General features: G+C 41.7%; 1 protein-coding gene across 1 annotated transcript in view; it reads right to left on the bottom strand.

Annotated features, from left to right (window-relative positions):
- Positions 1-17,633, bottom strand: part of IGSF22 (immunoglobulin superfamily member 22) — a 26,513-nt gene extending 8,880 nt beyond the window's left edge. Inside the window, 21 exon segments of the mRNA XM_042784878.1 lie at positions 151-412; positions 1,327-1,432; positions 1,434-1,520; positions 2,488-2,553; positions 2,806-2,839; positions 4,126-4,339; positions 6,775-6,796; positions 6,798-6,935; positions 7,978-8,200; positions 9,364-9,606; positions 10,138-10,230; positions 10,233-10,253; positions 11,968-12,022; positions 12,024-12,253; positions 12,642-12,830; positions 14,068-14,208; positions 14,434-14,514; positions 14,987-15,018; positions 15,565-15,637; positions 16,346-16,474; positions 17,612-17,633. Coding sequence (XP_042640812.1) covers positions 151-412; positions 1,327-1,432; positions 1,434-1,520; positions 2,488-2,553; positions 2,806-2,839; positions 4,126-4,339; positions 6,775-6,796; positions 6,798-6,935; positions 7,978-8,200; positions 9,364-9,606; positions 10,138-10,230; positions 10,233-10,253; positions 11,968-12,022; positions 12,024-12,253; positions 12,642-12,830; positions 14,068-14,208; positions 14,434-14,514; positions 14,987-15,018; positions 15,565-15,637; positions 16,346-16,474; positions 17,612-17,633 — 2,461 coding nt within the window.

Below are 17,633 nucleotides of genomic sequence, written 5' to 3'. Positions count from 1 at the left end.
ACAGGAGGTATTCTTGTGTCTGTTCCCTGGGTGGCGACCTGAGGTGTGGAAGAAGTTAGTGATATACCCAAGGCCACAGAGGGAGGCTGATCTTAGTCCACAGTCTTGCAGCCATGTTCCTCTAGCACTGTCATGAACTTCTGTGCTTACCTCTGTCTTTGGAGATGTACCACTGCTCCTATGAATCCACGGGGTCAGTGTCCCCAGTGTGATTGCAGGCAATGACTCGGAAGTATTTCCTCCCTGGGAGCAGGCTTGTGTCAGAGTACTTATTGCTGTAGACATTCTCTGATGCTGTAAACCATGTGGTGGTTCTGACATCACATTTCAGGACACCATCATCAGTCTGCCAGTCATCTTCTACATCTGAGCTATGATTTAGGGTCACAGTGTTTGAGACTTCTTCAATAAGCTGCAAGATTAGTACGTGGTCAGGGGAAATTTAAGAATTAATGAACACATTTAAGTATTGGTTTCTTCTGTTTTGGACCCTTCCTCTGTCCTTTTATGGGGCAAAACATTTTCACTTCAGCTCCTCCCTTCCAAAGTCCTTGTGTATCTAAGAAAGTACTCCTTTCCTTAATTTCTTCTACCCTGAGCAACCTGAGAACCAATTTTCCCTGTGCATGTAACTCCCTTCTGACGAAAAAATAAGTCTGTTATCTTCAAAAAGCACTCTGAAGAGAAAACAAGTACAAAATACACTGAAAAGGTCCCTGACCCCCAGCAGATCATTTTAGTAATAGGAGTCTCTCTAAGGAGCAAGCCAGCCTGCCTCTGCTTGGCTGTCATAGACCCACTTGCAATGTAAATGATGTCACCAGACTGCTGAGGGGACAGACAGCTGTGTTAGTGCTGTTATGGGGATTTGCCTGATCAAATAATGGCAGGAAGCACAAGGCAGCATTTGGGGATGTCTGGAGCAATAACTGCCTCACCCTTTCCCTCCACACTGGACAGAGTGAGCAAAGCCCCAGCAGCACCTTCCTTATTCCTCAGCTCTGAACCATGCTGCTCACTGCTTGGCTCAGCTAACTGGCTCTGAGCTAGCGTGAAGGTGGGACTTGGGAAACACAGTGACAAGAGGTAAGAAAATCTTTTCTGAACAGGGAGTCTCTCCTCTTGACCATAAACATAACATTTTGGATCTCTCCTGTGACATTTTTTGGATAAGAGGTGTGTATGATTGGGATTGTTTTTTTCAAGAAAAAAACGAACCTTCCCAACTCTAGTATTGATGCAACAGTTGCGTGACATTTCTGTCAGCAGAGGAATACCTCCTGTTGATACCCAGAGGTAACCGAGATGCTCAAGTTTGTGCTATACCGTACCTGCAACTTGCATTTGAGTGTTGTAAAGGGCTTCTCCATAACTGCTCTCAAGGATGATCTGGTACAGCTCAGAAACAAATTGCTTGGTGCTGTGGATAAGGACTGGGAATGGTTCTTGCCCTCCTTCTTGCTGGTATGCCTTCTTTCTGCCACCTCACCGGTGGTGGTGGGAGCCCTGGCCAAGACAAACGTGCAGCTATAAGGTTCTGCTTCCTGACTTATGTGGCAACAGAAACAAACTACATCTTTGAGCACAGAAAGGATATCTGTGTCTACAGGAGCCACTTGTACATGATCAGCCCGACAGAAAAATGTTTCAAGGACAACAATCCTAGAGATTTCTTCAAGCTGTAAAGGCAGCAGCAGGCTTTGTCCCCAGCAAAGTGCATAGAGTTGGCTTGGCTTGGGAGATGCCATGTAAACCTTATGCTACAGTTCATTAGCTTGATCATCTTGAAAGCTGAGGGAAAACAGCTGGTGTGATACAGATAAACTTGTACAAATTAGACAGAGATACATTACTACACTGGAGCTGATTCTGCTTGTGGAATAGTCTAGGCTTATAAAGAAGGAAAGCACAGAAATTGACCTTAGCCTCTACAGAAATGAGCTCAACAACCATGTTAATAGAAATCATACCTCAGAAAGGACAGTGTTGGGACCTCAAGTGTTGTCTTTGCAACCTAGTCACTCCCCTAGGTCACTCAAGGTTTAATCAAGAATGATTTCAATTCAGTTAGCACGAAATGTAGTTGCATGCTTGAAAAATTCTGCTTCTCATGATGAATCAGAGAGTTTCCCCAATGTTTTAGGGTATGCTGAACACAGCTGCTCCAGCTGCAGAGGACTGAATTGAGCAGCTGACAAACTTGTGTGCACAGAAGTCCCTCTACCTTACCGCCACAGGGAGGCTTATAAAAAGACCAGCCATAAGAGTGAGCAGTTATACCAGACTTGATGAACATAAAGCACTGCATGAGTTTTCTTCAACAGTCAATTTCTTTTAATCCAAAGTGACAGCTCATGTGATAAAGGCCAAAGGACAACTACAGCTTCCATAATCCTGCAGCTGTATTTAACCAGATGCCCAAGAAAACCAACTGCAGGATTTCTCCTCTGACAGGACACAACACAGAATCTCACAGGGAAAAACGTTTGAATGCATGGTGCTGTCCCAGCACAAACCACCATGTGGCTCTTCAGCCTCACAGTCAGATTGAACCTATGGGAGGGATAAAAGAAAAACAGACAGAGGGAGAGAGAAATTAAAGAATTAAAAGAGTGAGAGATTGCACAGAAAAGTAAAGCCATTCTTCAGTCTGTTGGGTCACGTGCCTGGAGAGCGGAAGAAACGTAACTGTTTTAGAAGACAGTTTGTGTAAGGGTTGCAATGTTGCCAGCTCTTTTCCTAATACCTGTGCCACCAGAAGAGAAACATTAATGCCTCAGCCATCAACAGCTTAGTGATGAGCACCTAGCCAGGACAATTTCAGGTGGGGCAGGTGGAACTGGAAGATTTAAAAATAGTTGATGTAAAAAGTGAATGAGAACAAAGAAAAAGAAGAGGCAGCTTTAATGCCTCATTAGATGATTTTTACTGTCCACCTTCTGCCACAAGCAATTTTATATAATGTCTGTGTTTCTTACAGGTCTTTTCACACTCTTCAGTACAGTATTGCATGTTGCCATTCCACATGAGAGAAGTTTGTCTCGACCCTGCAGTCTCTCTGTGATTTTTTGATGTTTCTCTATGTGGAGATGTGGTAACCAAGCCACGCTGCATGGACAGGTTGTGTACTTCCAAAGTGGAGACTGAGAAGAAAACCAACAATTTTTTGTATCAGTCACCTGGATGTTGCCTTCTGGAACTTCCTCAGTCAGTGCTGAATGTCCTCCTACTCTATGGGAATCAGAGCTACATGACATGACTCCCATATCATGCATCTCTTCTTGCTGGCGTTACTGCTACTGAGGGCAGTCAGCACCATGCTTTGTTACCTGGGAGTACCTCAGACATAAAAAGTCTGAATTTCCCAATTAATAATTAAGCAATCTAAGTCCTAAATGATAAACATTTAAATACTTTGCTACCTCAAATAGTAAGCTCTCTAGGGATTTCACGGCAGGTCATGATACCTTCATTCTTAATACATAATTAGTGTCTTTGAATGATGAGTAACCTCTGATAACATTAATTCAACTTTAGCATGCTGGCACTTGACTGTTCATCCTATTCAAACTGAGCACTTGAAAGAATTACAATCCTGCCTCAGTACCACCATATTTACCACAAATGGGTATTTCAAACGTCATGATTTGCTGTATTATCTACCCTTCTAACCCATACTCAGACTACAGTATCCATGGCAGGAAACAGAGAATCTTCCAGCAGTGACCTCTCTAATCATATGTGAGATGTGATGCGAAAAGTCAGATGGTGGAAGAAACAACTGCCATTATACCTGACATACTCATTCAGGGGACAGCTCAGCAAGGACGGCAGAATGATTTTAATTTGGCTCAAGGACTGCACAGCTTGTGATGCTCTCCATTTCCTCTGAGCACCGCTGAAAACTCAGCAAAAAGCAGCAGAGCTGTGATGTTAAATGTTTTTTTTTTGTGCAAGATGAAGTTGATAACCCTTTACAAAACGTGGTATAAGTTAAAAACAAGAGAAAGTAACAGCTGATAGATGGGATTCCATCTGCATGAATACTGCATGTTTTACCTGAAGGTGGCATTACCAGAATTCCTTCCTGTAACTCCATTGTTTCCCCCTATCAGCCTCGTTCACAGCTCAGGTTCAGAAGTATTTGTCTCTCCTGCAAGCCTCCCCCAGTGTAAATGGTACTAGAGATAAGGATCTTGGTGCATTTTGTCCATTCCTTGGTGTCCTCAGCTGACATCTCTAGTATATATCCTGACAACACATCTCCCTGGTCTGGCTCCTGCCAGGCTAAGGAAATCCTGTAGTTGGAAAAATCCACCACCTTCAGCAGTCCTGGAGGGTTTGTGATGGCAGGAGAGCTGTGACACACTATTGTACCCACAGGCCTATGCTTGCGTATGTGAATACAGAGCTGTTCCTATTTCAAGATGCCAAACTTGCAAGGTTTTACTCTAAAAGGAGACTTAATAAACACAGCAAATTCTGTCCAACAAAACAATGCAGTTCCTTGATACTGTAAAGTCCGGTCACAACAAAACCCTCTAAAACTCAGTTTTGAAGTTTATAAGGCAGGCATTCTGTCTTGCAGCACCGGATGCATGGGGGATCCTTCCACCTACTGTGCATGCCGTATGCTACCTCAGTCAAAGCTTTTATCACCCTGTACATAATATGCATCAGATTTCCCAGAAGGATGCTACATATTCATTACATTTCCTGGAACCAACCATCACATTTACATAGTCATTATGCAGTCTCTTAGGGTCTTCCCTGGGGTCTTTGGTGGTCTTCCAAGGTCATTCTGGAATGTCCTTTGGATGAATCCTTCTTTAGAGCATGCACAGTGCAGATCAACTATTAGCAAATTGGTTTTGGTTATCTAGTCCTGTTTGGTTGTGAGCCACAGGGTCTGGTTTCTCAGCCTTGAGGTGATAAGATCAGGATGTTTGTCATCCAGGACTCTGATAAGGCAGGTTAGCATGGCTGAAAAGCAACTTGTTTGACGAGATTCCATTATCACCTGCTGTTAGCAACTTTACAATGGTTAGTGTCAGTAAGTATCATCCTAACAGGGCACATCCATGTGGACCCTGTGCCAAGGTTGGCCATTTAAGAAAAATCCTCACAACATTTGACATGGGACCATCTGAATTCAGCTTGGAAAGGGCACCTTCTATGAACACTGACCACCGCTCAATCTCCATGTGTTTGGGAGAGGTGGCTAGCATTAAAGATTTACTTCTGTCTCTTCCCAGCTTCCTAGCAGTACATTTTCTACGTGTCTTGTATGGCTTTGAGTGCCTTGCGTCTCTTCTTGATTAATAAATCCCTCTTACAGTCCTGTGTAAAGTGGTCGGGTGCTATCTGCACTGCCTGGATTAGTGATTTGTTTATTGGCTTGCAAGATCCTGTTAATGTTCTTCAAGTTTATTTGACAAAGATTATAGTATCCCTAATTAATAGTTATTTTTGAACATATAAATCTTACTTTTTGCTCTTTTGTCCATCTTGCAGCAGTCTAGTTAGATCTCCATAATATATTAAGAGCAGCAAAAGATGAAATATTTAAGAATATCCGTATGTGTTTAATCATAAGAATAGGGAGCTGTGTATCCAAATCCATGTTCTGCTTTGACAGTCTCAGCCAAATGCAATGACCCTCCCCCTCACCCCAAACCAAAAAAGCCAACCACTGCAGTATGCCATGACAAATTTGATGCTAATGGCTTTTACAGAGAACATGCATATGAGCACACAGGGTCATAAGGACTATGGTGCATATAGACAGTACATATTTGCCTAGGTCTAATGCAAAATAATGCAAGTCTTCAAATAGGAGAAGAATCATAGCTTCTGGCTTTAAATTGGTTTCATGTTGTCTTCTGATGTAAAGGAACCTGAATGCTTTCCCATCTAAGTAACTATTTAACCTCAAGACTCTCATTTACTACACAGAATTCTCTCATTTTTAGCTATATCAGCTTCCATATTTGGTCAGGTTTTTTTCAAAATTATTGGCAGCTACTAAGGCCCACTCCTGTATCTATTACAAAAATAGTTTAAGCTATTTATTGATGGCCTCTGACAGCCTTTTGTTTTTAAAATGCTTTAGTTATATGATCATATAGAGTAAGAATTCTCTGTGACTGGTGTAAAACAAAACTTGCCCATTTCATCATTTATGAGGCTACCATAATAGTTTGGAGCTTGTCTGTGATTTTGATCAGTCTAGAATGAGGCACAGATTCTTTACTACTAAAAATCCAGTATTAAAATAAAAGAATGTAAGCCACTTTCATGAATTCCACAAGAGTTTTCTCTTTTTTTGAAAGGGTTGATGGGGGACTGATGAAAGGAACATAGTTAAATGTATGAGAAATTATTTTTGTAGTTTTATGTTTGGGCCTTTGGCAATCTCTATGTGTACATTAAGCACTAAAGGTATCTACACCTCAGAGCACCTTTAATATGCTGATCTCCACTGTTTGCATATACTCAGTTCCCCCCAGGTGGGAATCTCTTTCTGTCCCCTTAATAGTTACACATTTTAAGTGAATAATATCACACTTTCAGTCACTTAAAATATAATTACATTTATAACCAACAGTATTAAGGCCTTCCTTAACCTTTAGTTAAGCTGTAAACATAATGCAGTCCATTACATTCAGCCAGGCTGGAACTGTCACACTCCCTCAGACTTCAGTCATAAATGCATAGATCTGGTGATCACATACATGTTTAGGAAAACTAGACATTCAACAGTGAAAGAAACATACTGATGGGATTCTTTGCAATGAGAGGTTGAGGGCACGCTGAGAAGTCCAGGGCCTGGACAGTTCACAGCTATCACACAGAACTCATTCCGTGTTCTCCAGAAAACCACCCCCTTTGAATCTGGTATCCAGAAACACGTTTCAATTACACAACTCTCTAATCACCCATAAAAGTGTCCCCAGGTGGTCACTAAATTTTTTTTTTTTAATTGCTTTTGGACTGAGATAAACCAAGAAGAAACTTCAGCTTGCAGACTGATGGAGAACAGTATAAATTTCAGGGGTTCAGGAAGCCCTTTAACTAGGTCAAACCTTTACTCTCCAATGGCCCGCTCCATTTTCATATCTCTCTCCCTAAGGAGGAGATGGAATTTTGATCCATATAAGAAGAAGAAAAATGCATAATTTGCTTTCCACTAGATTATGATCTATAGCCTGGTATAATCATACGTGCTGGGGAAAAATATCTGCATGTCTTGCTCTACTGACTTCAATGGGATTTCCCATGATGTAACAAACTCAAGAGAGTGGCCAAGCCTTCCACAATCTAGCCTTCAAGCAAGGTTAAACCTCCATTAAATTTTCAAAAAAACCCTCAGGAATTGAATAATTTGCCTTAAAAAGTGTTACCATTATTTGCCATGAATAATGTTGGTGCCTTAAGGAGTATATTTTTGGACAGTGTTATTGATTGTAACTTAATTAATATGGAAGTCCAACATTTTGAATGAGACAGATGAAAGAATCCAAAAAGGAACCAAAATATTAACAGAAGAGCAAAAGTCTCGTTAGTCAGATGCTGCTGCTGATGGGAACACTCCCATGTGTGCTCCAAGCTGTGCTAAGCATGGATCATATGGTTGCTATCTGATGGATACAACAAAATCAGTCACTTGTTTAATTTACTTCTGGTCCAAGTCAGGCAAAAGCAGTTAAATTTAGGTAAGTAGAAATGTAAAATATAGATGCTTGAAATTAGGCACCCAAATCCATAGGTGTGACTTTCAGAGATGCTGAGGGTTCTGCCCTCTCATTGTTGCTTGTGGGTATCAAGCCTTTTCTATCTGAGGGCTGAAAAATTCACTTTGAATAGCATATGTCAAAATGTGTATCTTGCTAGATGTCATGACGAAATTTTCCTTGATTAATCAATACTCCACTTTCTTTTTGCATTCAAAGCTTATCTAACTTTCCTTCTGCCTACACAAAACAGATAATAATCTTGGTCTCACCTTGGACTGGTTCCTTGGTGATTGGGATACAAAGTTTGCTGCCCTTCTTCCTTTTTTCTATGATAAAACCTTGCACAGGGGAGACTCCATCCTGAGCTGGGGAGTTCCAAGTGATGGCGACAGCCTCTTTCCTGGCATCTACACCTTCAGGCTGAGACACCTGTCTCAGAGGCTCTACACAGAAGAAAATTAAATTAGCACAGTGCAATCAGAATTCATTGACTCTAAATTGCGTGTATGTGTTATATGTGTGTATAAATATGTATGTATGTATGTATGTATAGCAAGAAGTCAAGGAGGGTAACTTGTATGTTTAGGTTTATTCATGGCCACAACTTTTTCTACGGAGTCTTTCTTTGCCATCTACTTCCCTTTGTCATTTCAAATGTTGAAACATTTAAATCCTTCTACTTACTCTGAAAATGAGCTCTTTCTGTGATGACATAACAGAGTGGCTCAGAAATGCCTTCCCTAATCCATAGGAAGTTTGGACAAAAATGCAAAGTTTCAGATGAAAAATTAAATATATTACTTCAAGTTGGTGATACCACATTGGGATATACATCTATGATCATGATAAAGATAGTAGAATCAAAGTTAGGTACTGCTTGTAAAGAAAATGCTCCCTTATTTGTTACAGAGTAATATGGGAAAATGATAAAAATGTCCTGCACACAATAAAGAAAAATAGCCAGGTTCCTAAAGATATTTGGTGGTTTTCCTTTTATTTTAGTCACACATGTACGTCTAGAAATCATAATCTTCTTTTTGAAAGTCATAAAAAGGCATTCAAAAATATTTTCAAATGCGGGAAAAATCAACCCTCCCTTTACCAAGGCTTTGCTGTGGATGGGTTTTACTGCAATACAGGCATGACAAACATTCCGTGTTGCAGCCGCAGCAGCCGCCGTGCTGCGCACCCCGCTGCCCGGGCAGCTGTATCCCCGGGAGCCTGGATGCAGCGCCCACGGCGGGGCCGATCGCCGGCTGCAGGCGCCTCTCAAGCTCCATCTGGCTGCCAAGAGCTGAGTAATTTATATACGTATTTATATAGTTCTATATATAATTGCAGAAAACGTGTTTTTCTTGTTGCTCATGACAACGTTTGAAGTAAAGGCTCAGGCCAAAATTCTTGATCACTGATTTATAAACACAGAAACCCAGGCTTAGTCACTTAAAATCAACCGGTACGACTGTTCAGTTTTCTCCCCACAGGGAACAAAGCAGCAGAAAGAAGAGGCTTTGCTCATGCACATAGGTAGCCTATACAACAGTACGAGCCCAGGTAAGGAGACCTGGTGATTCTGGAAGTGTTTGTGTACACATGGTAAAGAGCAGCAAGGAGATGGGGTGGCTACCTCCAACGGCAACTGTTGCTCTGCTCTCTGCCCCCCTGGCTCTGAATGTCTACCTCCTTTCACACTCCTCTCCCTTGCTGTCAGTGATGAATTTGTGGATGGCTCCCTGCTTCACTCTCCACATCCTTTTCGTGTCTGTAATCTGACAAGGAGATTGAGGCAGAAAACAGTCAACACTGCAACATACACCATTTCCAACCCTGTCCCTGAATCCTCTGATCAGAGGCTCCTGCTCCAAGATGGCTAAGTGATCAGGATTTCTAGTTCCTACTCTGGTACATTGCTCTGTGATCTATGGACAAAACAAATTCAGTATTATGTGGACAGTGTGACCTGTGCATCTGCCTAGATGAGCCCCAGGGCATGTAACAAAGGGTGTGTATTAGCATGCAAAGGATACATTTACTGATTACTCTGAAAATCAGAGACTGGGAGAGGGAGAAGGGCAAGTGATGAGAAGCCAACCTGGTGGGAAAGAATGCAAGTCTGCAGGCTGAGAAAATGGGTTAGCAAGCGTAAAAGCATCTTTACAGGAGACTGGGAAGGAAAATTTTGAAAAAGCCAAGATCCAAAGCCAAAACTTAGTAAGACTGAAACTAGTAGACTGGGAAAGATTAGGTCTGTTCTTGTCTGATCTGTCCATCAGTCCTTAGTCAGAAGCCCTTTATTAACATCAGGCCAAGTCCCACAGTAGCTATTTCGAGAAAACTTCCCATTAGGGTTTTGCAGTCTTTCATTATACTGATGATACCACAGTTCATTGTACCTATTTGCCATCCCTGAGCCATATTTATTCCACTTTCACATCACTCAGGACAACACAGAGCTCGACAGGATCCCCGGTGAGATCATGAATGTCACATACATATTCTTCATGGTTCCCAATGTCTCTGGAAGAAATGCCAGTGGAAGCATGTGAAGAGACAAACTCCGCAGAATGATTGTCAACTGAGCACTTCAAACACAATAGGGGTATTTAATGGCAGGGAGACCTCCTAACAAAATGGACAGGCCCTCAGGATGAAAGCAATTTAGTAAATTGGACATCCTGAGAAGAAAGGGGGATGGAGAAAGGCTGTTCCTAAGTGGGTTTTGCCCTTTATGCATGTTCACTGGAGGGAAAACAGCTATCGGAACCCAAAAGCTGAAGCAGAAAACAGCCTCTTGACACTGCTCCAGACCCTCAGCTGGCCCAGAGGAGCTGTCAAACCAGCTGAACACTTCCTCTACTGCCTACATAATAGTTGTATCTGAACCTGAACTCTACATGGGGAATGATGAATGTGTAACTGAGGCACCAGACTGCAATTCCAGTGTGCACAGGAGTCAGAGGCAGCTCAGCCACGGCTTTCCAGGTTACTTGTGCCACAGGAACGGTCAGAGAAGGCCCCTGCACTCACATGCCAGGCCTGGCACCCATCCTGCAGGAGCCAGGACTTCCTTGCCCACTGCCAGCCATGCTCAACCCGGGACCACAGAATCCTCTTGCCAGGCTGCACACCGGGGAAGCCCAGGGTTGGGGATGCCATTGGAAAACAGCTCCCTTCTGGCCTGATTTGGGAAAACAAAATGAGAAATACATGGCCAAAATGCAACAAATGGAGCGACCTCCACCCAAGCCAGTACACCAGGACAGGGCTTGCGGGGCATTGACTGACACAGAAAATGCAGGACTATTAGGAAGAGACCAGTCTCATAGACACATCTGTGAGCAGTGGGCACTATGGCAGATCAATCTTCCATGGGAGAAAATCTGCCTGATCTTACAACCGAGCTTCTTTTGGCCCCCTAAGTTTCCTTCACACCATCCTACCAACTGAATATTCAGTTTTTCCTGAACCTGTGGTAAAAGATACACTAGTATAATTTTATCCTCCTTCCATGCAGTTAATTTTAAAATGGTCTTAAAATGTTGTACTTTTCATGGAAGGCACCTGGGCATACTTCAAAGCTGGTCCACATCTAACAGAAATAATCTCAAATACTAATGGCCACTAAAATCCACATCCTAACTCTGAAATTCTTCTCCAGCCCAATCTGAGAGCACGAAGCTAAGCTTTCCAACTTTTCTTCTTGCTCTTATCCTTGTGTCTTTCTGTAAGGATCACAGACTTAAGTTTACATTATCAGTAATGCTACTGCAAATTAATTCACAAAAGAAATGTGATATTAAATATTTACCAGCCTCACGTTGTGCTGCTGGTCCTCAGCAGACTGCAGTCAAACGTCCCATGGGTTGTTCTGAAGAATGAGAATAAGAATTCATTAGGACGACCCTGATTAAAATAAAAAACACAGTACACTTTACTAGGCTCTTTAGGTAACGTGCAGGGACTTAAATGGAAGATATACTGCTTTATGCTTCCACCACTTTATACAGCAAAGTGAAGTCCTTAAATTATTACCTTCATGCTACCAAAAGGGGGCACAGACTAATGATTTATTCCATGTTAAACAATAAATAGGCTGCACAGCAATGTTATTGCACATCAGTTTTCTAGCTGCTGTAGCAAAACGGCACTGTTCCTCTGCAGAGTTCACCGAAGAACAGCGTAAAGACAGTGAAATTCCTCCTCCTCTTCCTCTCCAGCCATTCACACTTACCTTCCACAGTTACACTGGCACTGCTGTACTACTCATTAGGGTCACTGTCTTGCGTAGGCTATGTTCACTGTGCAATCTCCTGAGTCGCTCAGCTCAGCAGCATTAATGATAGATAAACTCTGCTCTCTTTGCTTCATGCTGTTCTTAGGAGACCTCTCAATCACTCGTCCATTCTTCATCCCCTTCAGGGTGACATCTTCAGAATTCAGCACATACTCCAGGCAGGCCTGTCCCTTCTTTTTCACTTGGGTGTTCTTAAGATTGCTGACAAACTGAATTGGAACCCCTGGGAAAGGGGAAGGTGTTGGCAAGAAAAAATGGCACATAGCAGCAAGCACCTAATAAATCAAAACAAACGGCTTTGCCTTTGCAGGATATAACGTGGGCTCCTGTGCAGGAAAGGTTCCAGGCTCGGGTCATTAATTCCAGTGTGAAAAGGAGGTCTTGATGCTCCTCTGCTTAACCATCCACAGAGTAGCTTTATGAGACTGCAGCTTCCAGTTTTCTCAGCCCAAACTCTGGGATTTTGTGTTTTGGCTTTATGATTTGGCAGCTCAAACCCTGCTATCTTGCTCTTAATCCACCCACTGCCCAAAGATGCTTACTTTGCATTAATTATGATCAATGAAGAGTGTTCTGCACTACATCTCCAGTCTCAACACTGAATTCTTTACAGTCACTGGACTGAACACCCTTTGTTTTTACAGTGTGGGCCAATCCATCATCAGATGTGATCATGTCATACTTATTGTGCCACTTCTACTCTTTCCCATTAAACTTCTAACTGAACTTTTGAACTTTCTTTGGCAGGTGGATTTCAAACAGTACTGTCTGTCTTTCAGTCACTTCCAGCAGTTTCAGTTCTGTCGGGAGCTAGGGGCCCATATGTTAAAATACCTAAAAGATAAACATTCATTCTGTTTTTTTAGTTCCTGATCTCCGATTTCCTACACTAAATAGCAAGATGTCAGTGAAGTAATTTTGCTTTCTTTCTTGAGTGGCAGAAGAAAGATCAATTCATTCCTTCAACTTGAGTGGAAATTAAGCTAACTATGGTTCATAATATTCAGTAAGAGTTGCATGTAATCCTACAAAGCTGGTTACCAACAGACACGCTGCTTTTCTGTTCAGTTCTTCTGTCTTAGCTCTGCTTTTTTTTTCCTCTCCTTTACTGTAGGTCACTGTAAAGTAAATGGTTTCAAGCAGCTGCAGATGACATCTACAAGCATACCTGGAACCATCTGGCAAGCTGAAGGAAGACTGACATCCTTCTGCATTATCTGTTGAGAGTGCTGCAGTGCCTGGCACAGGATCGCTATTTGGCTTAAGTAAAATAATCTACCACACTACCAAATAGCCCGTGCTCAAGTCCTGCTAAGGGCTTTTTCAAAAAGACAAATGTTTTAGTTTTTAAATGGTACTTAAAACAAAGATTATCTTTAAGAGATGGTCCTACTGCAATAAAAGGTAAGGCAGGTGGCAGCATTACTTTTGCTTCGTATTGCTTTAAAGCAAGTTTGCTGTATATAATGTGGTTGGTTTTCTTTTAAGCAGCAAGCACACATTTGGCTGGTTGTAGGAAGCATATGCAGATGAAAAAAACATCATTCTCATTATGCCCAGGCCCATCCCCTTGCTCCCAAGTCCTGTAACATTGCTTGAGCAAAGTTCACTTCCACTAAAAGAACAGTGGCAAGGTGCATTTTATCATTCCCATCTTTTCCACTAAAACTGGTCCAAATTCAGTAGTGACTCACACCCCTGCCACACTGACGTCAGTGGAGAATTTGGCTTATTATGTGTAATAACTAGGCTTCAAACTGAAATTTGCTACTCCGTGGAAGGTGTTTTCACATGGGTGCTCTGGTAATTGTGGGTTGGTTTATGACTTGTACGATGTTAGATTTATGTTTGAGCCTAAAAAGTCCAGTGAATCATGAATGTTGCAAAGACGTTTAAGAAAAGAAAGTAGGTCACAGTTTGGTCTGCTGGTTTTGAACCTCAAATGTTTGCCTGCAGGTGCTGACATTGTACACAGAACCTCATGTGTCTGAGAACAAAGACTACCTATCACTCTCAGCGTAGCAGGGAGTTTCTCACCAGCCACAAGAGGACTGTACATGCCTAGGTCTTTCCCATTCACACCGGTGATGCACAGCATATAGTTCATTCCCATATACTTCATATCATTTTTTCTCAGGGAATACAAAGGCTCTTCCTCATAACAAGCACTGCTTGCACCTTTGTAAACATGTTTGTTTTGTGCAGCGGACACAGAGGGCAAGACACACAGTACTCAGTTTAAAGTCAGCAGAGGGTAGATTCTTTTATCCTGCTTCACCCCACTCTACTTGCAGAAAATCTGCACTGCAAAGACTCTCCATTTTGTCTAACTTAAAAATTCTTCCAATCTTAGTTGTTAGTAAGTGGTCTAGTCACTAGTCAAGCCATACCCCTAGAGCTTACCTTTACTTGTGATCAAGGATACCGTGTAGATAGCATCAGCTTGAGTATTGGACACCATACACTTGTAGTTATCTGTATCATCTCAGGAGAAGCATTCAAATTGGAAAGAAAAAAAACCAGAGAAAGCAGTAAGCAAATGCTCCACATAGGTTGGGGTGGTGATGAGTGGATATGGCAAATGTATGAGTGGATTCCTCTATTTATCTGTGTTTAAATCAGTATTTTCAATCACTAACAGAATTGACTTGCTGAAAATCCAGGATCTCTGAGGGCAGAAATTTTGAGGCCAAACCCCATGCTCCCTCCTCCTTAAAAATCCCTCACAGCCTTCCCAAAGCCCCAGAAACACAGAAGTGTTCCCACTGACAGTGATGTAATTTGGATCAGGACCATTCTTGCCCTAAGGCAGAAAAATTAAGCCACATTTCTTCTGTGCTCTGCACTGGAAGTATCGCTCCTGAACTGCATAAGCAATACGAAGGAAGGTGAATGGAAGCTGTTGGATTTAAGATTCTAGAGTACTGTTGGAACAGAAAAAGAGAGTTTGACCTGCCCTGGCTGGCAGACTTGTAAACGAAGGACTGCCTGAGAGAAGAGGTGAATTAGAATGGACTAAGAATTAAGGAAAGAGCAGAGAAAGGGACACAACAAGGGAAGCAAGAAAAAGAACAGAAGGGCAGAACTTCTGCAGCCATGGGACATCACAAATTAAACAGGGCTGAACTGGAAAACATGTCCTGAATAGTATTATGAATTATTAAGATTTAGCATTGGTTTTGCCTGAATGACACTCAAGAGGCATTAGGGCTTCACTATGCTAAATACAAAACGAAGTAACAAAAATAATGGCTCCTGCTCTGATGATCATCTGTTGAACAGAATCACTACCCTAAAAACATATAACAGTATTTGAAAGTAGCACTATTGCAGTAGGCTGACTGCAAACGGAGACATTTTTATTGCTGCTGAGGAATACTACAGTGCTTAAGCTTTTTTACAGTTTTTATTGTGAGAATAATTAAAAAAAAAAAAAAAAGCTAGTGGCAAGGAAAAAAAGGTGTGTTACCTTACTACATACTTCTTAAAAATACTGTCAAAAACATTCTGGATCCTTCTTTCTTCTATTGGTACCCATTCTCCCTTTTCCGTATTACATTAGGCTTTGGTTTACTTTTAACTTTAGCTCAGAATATTACTTTGTCTCCTAAAATTCAAGAAGAAATAGTGGAATTAATGAATGAATGAGTGAAATGGAACAGGGGCTTACTACCCACTTTCTCTGTTTGGGTTTATTTTAAATGCATGGTTTCTTTTCCTGTCTGCTTTATGGAGACTAAATTAACCTTGCTTTACTTTACTTACTGTACTTATTACAGCTTTACATTCATCACCATTCTGTGAATGAAATTTCTTCATTAGCAGTGTTCCGCACACTGACAGGAATAATTTCTGATTTTTTGTGACAGATAATGAAGACTCATATGATCTTTCTGTCACTTTAGACAGTCACAGATCAGTCACATGGAAGATTATACATGATGGAAAGGCTTATTTACTTATGCATTAAAGGTCACATTCTTCCAGTCTCAGCTAAATCATTCAATCATGAGTTTTGCATAAACAAGAAGTGTTTTATTTAAATCAATAAGGACAAGTTTCCAGCAGCAAAAATGAATAGCAGCTTTTCCACTGATTTTGACTGAACCATGACAAATCTGTAAAAACAGTGAGGATGGGTATAGGTAACTTCAGTTTGCACCTGTGTTTGTGTACCTCTCTTCCAGTTGTAGAAGATGACACAAGATTTCCTCACATGAGGTGGGTGAATATATGTAAGAGCACCTGAAAATGCAGTCAGTTGTTGGCATGTACTAGGTAATGAACTGTTTCACCAGAAATTGTTGTTACTCACCCTCAGGTGTTGTCAGTAGACAAGGTTTTTCCACAAATTCAGGAGTGCTTTCTCCAGCAAGGATCTCAAAGGAACATGTCACCATGCTAAAAGATTCCAATAAGGCAGAAGACTTCTTAGAAACAACTTCTTTGGTTGGGAAAAAAATACATTAATAAAGCAGAACAGAGAGGTACTGTTTGAAGCATTTATTTATCAGGAGTGGGAAAGGGTGGATACAACAGGAAGCCCTGAAACATAAAGACACATAGAGAATTACCCCAGTCAGTTGAAACTCTTGGGAGAGAAAGGTTTGTGCAGAAGGAAGAGTGCTAGCTGTCCATAGGAGACTGCTGACTAATTCCTTGCTTCTTTCACCTTTCTGCAGGATTTTGGGCAAGTAATTTGCACTCTCTGTACCTCTCTTGTCATCTACACAATGGAAAATTGGTCTGCCTTGCTGCACATGAGTACTGCAAGGTGCTTTGATGTTAGAGATCGTTAAAAAAAGGTATCAAAACTGGATGTATGAAAAGGCCCATTAGGACTTACTTTGTTCTGCACAAGTTGTACTAAGCTCCTGAGTGCTGCTTATGCCTTATGTCTAGACAAATGCCCATAGTTTAAGACAAATCCTCTTCCTTCAAACTGTTTGTTTCAGAAGGCTCCAAAAAGCTGCATTTTTCTATCATGATGAAGCCATTCGGTTTGATTTTATAAGAACTAGTTCTTCAGTTCAGGTAAAACGGTATTTTTTTTTCCAGCCAGACTGACTGGTAAGAGCTGGCCCTGAGTACTCAGAAATTTCTAACAGCTCCATGAAAATGCCTCACTGGAACAGAGATAGTTTTTCTGTGGTTAATAGCAAGAGGTCTCTGTGCTACACCAGGAAAATCAGCAGAAACCCTACTACCAGCTTGGATTATTCCTTCTTATTCATTTAGACTATTTTATTGCACTTTTCCTCAATCAAGGACCTCCCCAGCTCTCCCAAGTGTGTCACATACAGTGGGATATGTGAACTCTACGAGGGCCTGTGCACACCCTGCTCTCAGTGGATGTGGCTGGGCACTGCGTCATTGTCCTCACTGCGGTGCCAAGACAGTCAGGAGGTTGCGTTAAGCCAAGGTAATCAAAGCAAGACAAAATGTTTCTCATCAAAGGCTATGGCTGGTGCAGGGGCAATACCTGTAGTCTTGCAATAGTAGATGCTGGCCTTTGAGAGTAACAACAATCTTCACTTCCCGCTCAGCAGAAGGCAAACCCCACCACACAGATGCAGCCCACCTTCTGTCAGCTTGGCGTGCAT

This window comes from Tyto alba, unplaced genomic scaffold (assembly GCF_018691265.1).
Source record: "Tyto alba isolate M040663 unplaced genomic scaffold, T.alba_DEE_v4.0 Super-Scaffold_8, whole genome shotgun sequence".
In the NCBI taxonomy this organism is placed as follows: Eukaryota; Metazoa; Chordata; class Aves; order Strigiformes; family Tytonidae; genus Tyto; species Tyto alba.
Note: the sequence above shows the minus strand (reverse complement) of the source record. Positions and strands in the feature narration are given on the sequence as shown.